The sequence below is a fragment of the Actinia tenebrosa genome, unplaced genomic scaffold, assembly GCF_029948245.1.
Source record: "Actinia tenebrosa isolate PJP-AT-01 unplaced genomic scaffold, QUT_ActTen_1.0 PGA_scaffold1__47_contigs__length_23844297, whole genome shotgun sequence".
Lineage (NCBI taxonomy): Eukaryota > Metazoa > Cnidaria > Anthozoa > Actiniaria > Actiniidae > Actinia > Actinia tenebrosa.
The window spans coordinates 24,465-32,210 of NW_028292578.1; the positions used below are offsets into that span (position 1 = coordinate 24,465).

At 36.1% G+C, this 7,746-nt stretch overlaps 1 protein-coding gene across 1 annotated transcript; it reads right to left on the reverse strand.

The window, feature by feature from the left end:
• Positions 1-1,026: 1,026 nt before the first annotated feature.
• On the reverse strand, positions 1,027-6,950 carry LOC116296142 (uncharacterized). Its single transcript, XM_031704105.2, has 6 exons — positions 6,788-6,950; positions 3,317-3,385; positions 2,892-2,912; positions 2,371-2,433; positions 1,967-2,094; positions 1,027-1,413 (listed from the first exon to the last, which is right to left on the reverse strand). Exons 1-5 carry the CDS (start codon positions 6,876-6,878, stop codon positions 1,967-1,969), a joined length of 372 nt encoding a protein of 123 aa, XP_031559965.1. The 5' UTR covers positions 6,879-6,950; the 3' UTR covers positions 1,027-1,413.
• Positions 6,951-7,746: the final 796 nt, after the last annotated feature.

A 7,746-nucleotide genomic window follows, 5' to 3' on the forward strand; every position in this document is an offset into this window, starting at 1 on the left:
TAATAAGAATATAGGATGAGGTACGACCTAAGAAGGACGCAATGTGATGCCTTTTTAGGTAACAGTCAACCCCTTGAAATATCTCAGATATGTCACTGGGGTGGGGAGCTTGCCAAGGAAATTCATATTGAACCAATTAATAATCAGTATTTATCAACCCTGTAGAATCTAATGATCATGAATGTCATATATCGCCACTTAGAGTGACTCATTCCCAATTAGTTCTCAAGTTCTTTACTGTAGTAATTTTCGTACCTGGGGGGAGGGGTGGGGAGAGGTCATTATGTATTCTGGAATCCCTATCCTGAATGTTTTTGCTACTTTGTTCTTTGTTTGTTTTTATTTTTCATTCCACAAAGGCCCTTTGCAACAAACAGTCACGTGCTGATATATCAGCTGGATAACGAATCAATTGAGCCAAAGGTCCCTTGGGGAAGGCTCTGCTGACTGGCAAACAAAATTCAAAATGCTTCATATCTTGAAATTCAAAGCATGTTACAGAAAAAGATTTCATTTGGAAAAGGTTTTGGGTATGACATTAGTACCAATCCAGCAAAACATGTTTTAGATAAGGAAAGCCCGATTTTTTTGCCAGTCAGTAACATGATTATGTCCACTAGCACTTTGCAACGCAGCTCAATCTGGGGGACAAAGCAATAGGTTCCAATTCTCAGGAGATTGGAATTCTTTTGTTTTGTCCCCCAGATCGAGCTGCTTTGACGTCACATGCAAAAGGCCCATTCCGATCAATAGGTTGCGATCAATAGACATCACTTCCGGTAATAGCTCTTTTTTGATGGCTCGTAAAATCCTGGAGGTTGTTTTGATCTCTTGTTTTCTGGTTTCATGTCGTAGAAATAGTCAAATACAATAGTTTGAGGACTTATTTTGATATGTTTTGACTTAACATCCGCTAGTTGCCCCTCAGTCAACCGCTTGTTTGCCCCCCAGTCAACTCCAAAAAGTCACGTGATTGGTAGTAAGCAATTCCCAGCATTTATGAACAAATGTTTCACCAAGAGACAGTTTAGTGATTATAGTCCTTTATTAGTTGAATGACCATGAATAATTATTGGTAATATTTTCATGTGATTAAACGTAGTTTCACTTGATCATATGAAATAGCTCGTGATATGTAAATTGTGTCAACCGCTTACACATAACGGAAATTGACGAAAATCACCCGATCATCACCCGAACGAACATCCGACTAGTATTCGAATATGTATGATTAACTAGCGATAAACTGCAGAGAAAAATGGATTTTTTAAACAAGTTGACCAAATTTAGATAGCGATGTTTTGCTTAAGTTTTATTTAACTTAAAAAATGTAGATATTAAAAAAGACTTGGAATAACAGATGTGAAATAACACCCATTTAAGTTGTATATTCATCAAATGAGCTAGGACAATCTGAAAGAAAGAAAATGTGCAATTAGAACTAAAAATCACATTCAGAGGGGGAAAGTGGGACTGCTCGCTAGTTCTTGAGGTCCCAGACTGAAATGCACGGGGGAAAAATGCAGGGAAGCCATTTCTATGTCGTAAGTACCGCGTGGTACCTTTGTACTTAAACTGCTACTTCCACACTATATTCGTTTCCGAAACGCAACGTTTTTGGTCTCACCGAAAATGCATCGAAATTTTCGCATCCTTTCTAGCCTTTTTGAAACCGTTCTCAAAAGCGCAGATACCGTCGAAAATATATGTAATATCATCGTCTGCGTTTGCGAAAAACAGACTTGCCGATGGAAATTAATGACGAGCGGAAAACGTTTTCAGATTTAAACCGCGAAAAAGGCTCAGCGTTTTCGAGAGTTTACTGTGGACGCAAGGCCAAAACACATTGAAAAGTAAAAACGAAAACGCACTATTGTGGAGGGGCCTAAATCTTTGTGTTTTCTACTCATGGGCCTCCTGTGTCGGGAAACAAAATGGAAAAACCATGTGCATTCTGTTCTCTTACCTAGCAGCCATTACAAACCCAGCCACAGAATCTGGTCACAAATGCTGCTTTTCTGCCCGCTTTCGCCTTGCTGCAGTACCCTTTCCTGGCCAACGTAGGGCAAAGGCTGGGGAAGTAGTGAGTACAAGCTGTCGAAGAAAAAAAAACAGTAATTAATAAGTACGTACTCCTGTTAGGGCCATTCATAAGGGTAGGGACTATAGGAAGAGAGTGATCCCCTGGTCCTCCAGGTTGGAGGTTGGGCTAAAGACCCTACCCCGTAACAAAATGTAGTGTTATATAAACCGACATGCCTTTTATCGCGATGAGTCTATGATGACTATGATGAAGGACACCCTCCCCTCCCCCTAAATGATCCGCCCCACCCTACTAATTCTTGGTATACGTTTTAATTCTCCACATACCTGCCCTCTTGTTCAAGTCGGTGATATAATCATAGATAGATAAGGCCTTATCGAAGTCAGCTCCTGGAAGATAATAATAAATATTATTAGTACATTTTATTAGTAATGAGAATCGTAACCGTTATCTTATTTTTTTAAATAGTCAAATAATAATAATAATTAGTATAAATACACAGGTGATTAAAGAAAATCTCGCGCACTGATTGGTCTAGAAACTCGCACTATCACACGATGAACACCTCCAGGGATAATCCAAAATGGCGGCCAGCCGCTTTGTTGCTGTTACCGGAATTTTTATTTTATTTTATTTATTTTTTGTTGAAAGAATCATCTGTGTATTTATACTAAAACAATTATTTGCCTCAGCCTCAGTGATTATCGGAGAATATTTACCTCGCCGCTCGAAGACTCGCGTCTGGGTAAATATTCCCCGATATTCACTTCGCCTTCGGCGAATAATGGTTAAATATTTATGAACCATATTTAGTATAGTGATAACTATAACACTAGATTTTTCGTACCTCTCTTTTCATCGAAGATTGCTGAAATAAATCGAAAACACACATTTAGTTAAAATACAACCCCATTTTGCGCCAGAAGTTTAAGCCCAGTTTTCCATTCAGCACCTTGCCGATCATATGTGTGCACCTTCATATACTGTGCAGTATTTTTAGTGTAGTTTAATTCATTACTCGCACTATTTACATGCAAAAGTTCAAAATATATTAATTATATAAATAAATAACAAAACGTTACAAGAAGAAAAAAGAGAAAAAAATGGAAAGAAGAAAACCATATCATCGGTGCGTATAGTCTCCCCCACAGCCGCTTTCAGTGTCGTCACGCAAAAGCGTTGCGTGACGACACTGAAAGCGGCTGTGGGGGAGACTACAGTGCGTAGTGCTGGAAACTAAAGTATAACATATGTTTCCAACAGTATACTTACAGGGATCCCCTACATCGGCGTCTTCCAGGATGTGCTTGGGTAGGCTTAGTCTCTCGGGTTCAAACGAATCTAAATAATGAAAATGATAAAGAAAATTACGAAAATTTGAGTAAATTTTTCATTTCTTTTGAACTTGATTGCAACATTTTCTATTGCTCAAGGTTTACTGTCTTTCTTTTGTTTTGTTTTGTTTTGTTTTGTTTTGTTTTTTTGACTCTCTTTCTTTCTTTAATTTTCTTTCTTTCTTCTTCGTTTCTTTCTTTCTTCCTTTTTTTCTTTGTTTTTATGTTTCTGTCTTTCCTCCCTTAGTTGTTTCTTCTTTCTCTTCCTTTCTTTTCAATTCCACCCTTTTCCTTTCCCTTTCTCCTTCTTCCTTAGCTACCTAACCAGAAAATAAGGCTGATGAAGAAGGGAACCAACAGACGCAGCTGGATTCGTGGGAGAGCAAGTTAGCATGAAGCGTCAAATAAATAAACAAAGGGAGCATGGGAGAACTCTGGCGTAAAAGGGTAGATATTTCTAGCTCTAAAATGTATTTTAAGATTTCCGTGAAAAAGGGGAAGTTCCAAACAAGTCTATGATGCAGGTTGACTATAATATTGTTATTGATATCTCAAGGGACTTTGAGTAATATGGTTGAACCCCAAGAATTTGTTGGTTTAGGAATCGAGTTTTAATTTTGGAGCCGAAGTTTTTTCTTTAACATCGACTGTCCCAAGTGTTTGTCAGTAGAAAAGCATTGGAATGGGTTCCAAATGCATCCATCATGCATATTCAAAAGTTTGTTTGCTGTGACACTGCAATAGTGGGTTTCATATGGGATAAGAACTCTAAAATGGTTTTCTGTAATCTAAAGCATTATAATGGATTCCAAAAATATTTATCATTTCAAAATAACTTTTCCTCTTAACTGAAATTCATCTGAACATGACATTAAATTTCTGAAAGATGACAAATACTTGATAAAGAGTGGCATTTATATACTTGAAAAAACTGAAATGGCTTCTCTATCGGTAAGCATAACAATAGTTTCCAAAGATGACATGCTTGCTGTGAATTTCATGAAAGAAAACGAGCTTCTATATAAAAGAATACTATAACGGGTTCCCAAAAGTATGTACGGAAAACCCTGTGTGGCACTAAAATGGTTTATATGTGTGTGAGCTTTGAAATGGTTTTCTTTAATGTAAAGCATTGTAATGGATTCCAAAAGTATGCATAATATCAAAATACCCCTTTTATATCGCTTGGTATATTTAAGTCGCCTGATAATTACATGAGTTCTTTGAATATGTTTCAAAGCACTAGAATGGCTTCTTCGATATAACGGTTTCGAGCTGTGAATTTTATGAAAGGAAAATATGACACGCGTGGCTATAAAAGGGTTACACCATCAGCATTCAAATCGCTTTACAACATTTTATTTTATTCTAGGATTTAACCATCTTAACTTTTAGAATAGTATTTTTTCTCAAAATACTTTTAAAAACCAATCTTTTGTTTTAACGCGAATCATGGTTCGAAAAGGGACAAAATAACACAAACAATTACCTGCGAAAACCGTATTTTTAAAACTTACAAAAGCAATGACAGCCACCAAATAGCGTATATATTATAGAATAAACGTTAACACCCGTTTATAAAATATTTCAGTGAAAACCAGTTAGTTCAAAGCTATCCATTTAGCTGCAGAGTAAAATTAGTCCACGTTCTTCAGTTATTGTTTTTCACTTTTAAAAAGCTGTGAAGTCATAGTGAAATAGGGCCTGTCGATTGCTTTCGGTTCTAATTTGTTCCATAATTTTACACTTTTTGGATTTTCCATTTGAATGGGAAACTTTTAAATAGAAACTTTTCAATTGACCACAAATACCACCTTGTCAATTAATTGCTTTTATTAACACATTTTTGTTCTAAAATCAATTCGAGTTTATCAATGTCAGTGCGTTGAAAAATAATCGATAAAAAGTTGATAAAAAATATTGTTAAAAAGGTATTGAAAACTTACTATTAGCCGAATAATATTTATGCTTCGAAGTAAGAGAAGTTTTTGTTTTTTTATTTTTTGTTTAATTAAAGAAGGTAATAGATTAGCATCGCTGAGAAAATCCCTCCCTCTCAGACTGGAATTATGAATTATATATGAGAAGATTCTAATATGTAGGCCAACTTTGTGATTTTAATTACAATGCATACAAAAATGTAAAATGTAAACCAAAGTGGGTTAATTCTTCTACCGGTTGGAGACTAGAATGAGAACTTTCAGTAGGGAATAAAGTCTTGGATTTTTCCCTCCGTCTCTCTCTCTCTCTCTCTCTCTCTCTCTCTCTCTCTCTCTATATATATATATATATTTTTTTTTTTTTTCTTCTTGAGATGTTTTATTTTCTATTTGCTTTTTTTCCCCTCCCTCCCTCCCTCCCTCCCGCCTTCCCTTCGTCTCTCTATCTCTCTCCTTTTCTCTTTCTTTCTTCTTGAGATGTTTTATTTTGTATTTGTTTTTTCCCCTCCCTTCCTCCCTTCCTCCCTTCCTCCCTTCCTCCCTTCCTCCCTTCCTCCCTTCCTCCCTTCCTCCCTCCCGCCCTCCCTGTCTCTCTATCTCTCTCTTTTTCTCTTTCTTTCTTCTTGAGATGTTTTATTTTATATTTGCTTTTTTTCCCTCCCTTCCTCCCTCCCTCCTTCTCTCTATCTTCCCTCTCTCTCTTTCTGTTTTCTTTCTTTCTTTCTTCTTAAGATGTTTTATTTTCTATTTGTTTTGGTGCAAAGGCGTTAGCAGATGTCGAAGGTCGAACTAATTAAAATAACCCATTGTTTAAAATAAACATGAAAAGTTACATCCATTCTTTACAACATCAAGCAGGTGTTAATTACTTTCGAGAGGCGTTTTGAAAATATTTGTTTGAACAAATCTTCTTAACTGATTATCAGTACTCTAAAGTACTTTTAGAAAGCTCATTTAAGGCAAAACCTTTTTAATCTATACATATATATATATATATAGATAAAAGTGTTTGCTTTTGAATTAAACGAAGTTTGTCACATATTTTTATTCTTTTCAATTCAAATGCGGTTACAGAAACAATTTGCTTTAATATCGGATGCCTTTCAGAATTAAGAATGAAAACCTTTATAAAAAAAGATGAAAAATCTCGGCACATTCTTTTTCGGCTTGCTTCTTTATCGCTAGAAAACTTCGTAAAGAAAATAGAAAAATAGAATTGTATAAAGTTCATAAAACAAAAACAGTTTTCATCCTTTTTTAAGCAGATTGGCGTATAGACAATATCCTCTAAACCGACATTAACTAAAAAGTTTCATAGTTTAAGCTCATAAGACCCTTAAATTTACTAGATAATTTTCGAAAGTCTTTTGCGCCAACATAAACAAGCTTCACTAAAAATTTTAGGTAAGAATAAACAAAGGACTTTCTGAATTCAAGAAATAGCTTCACAATGAAATTCCCCAACTCACCTCTTTTCTTTAAGTCGTTTTCTGATTTTACAATGATTTTCGCGGACGCGAGCCCCACGAAAAAAGCAAGAATGAGAAGTTCTTTAAACATCTTGACTTGGTGTTTCTCTCTCGACGTCTCTCCCGAAACCTTGACAAATTCAAAAGTGCCAAATCACTGGAGAACGCGCTGATTATATTCGCGAACGCGCCACAATTAGACCCCGTTTGACGCTATTGTAACCTTGGTGATTCTTTAGGTAGGTCATATCCCGTTTAAGAATTTATGAAGACTCTTACAGAGGGGCTGTGGGCTCAACAATTCTATCACTCGCTAACAGGAATTTGAAATTATTAAGCCTCAGATTCCCTCCCCCCCCAAAACAAAATTGATAGTTTCCGTCTTTCCTAATTCGATTTACGAAGAATAGAGATTTTCTTGCGACGGAGATTTTAAAATATTAATCTTTTATATTGGGAATATATTTTCAAAATTCAACTTCCTTTGCTTCCTAACCCCTGGGCACTCTGTTTATCACCCCAACCCTCCCCTCCTCCCGCCCCCTCCTCCCGCCGCGGATCCGGACGTGTTTTCCCCCCATAATCATCAGATAGTCGTGACAGTAGAAATCAGTTCTATTGGAAATGTCCGATAAATATTTTAAACCAATAATATTGGAATAAATTCAGAATAAAGTCCATAAATGTGGTTAAAGAAAGATCTCGAACCCACGATCCCAGAACATCGTGGAGTTAACATTAAATATTAGCATGATTTCATGTCTTCTTTTACTCCATTGTTTATTTTCATTTCCCTTTTCTTAAACTTTGTCAGTATCCGTCATCTGGTCAGCCAGGATAGACCTCTTTTTTGTTTTTTGTTTTAATCTTAACAGTTAACTTAAAGTAATACTTCATTTAACCACTAATAATCTGAATAATCAGTTACCAAGTTTGGTTCAAGGGCGGTTTTTTCTCTC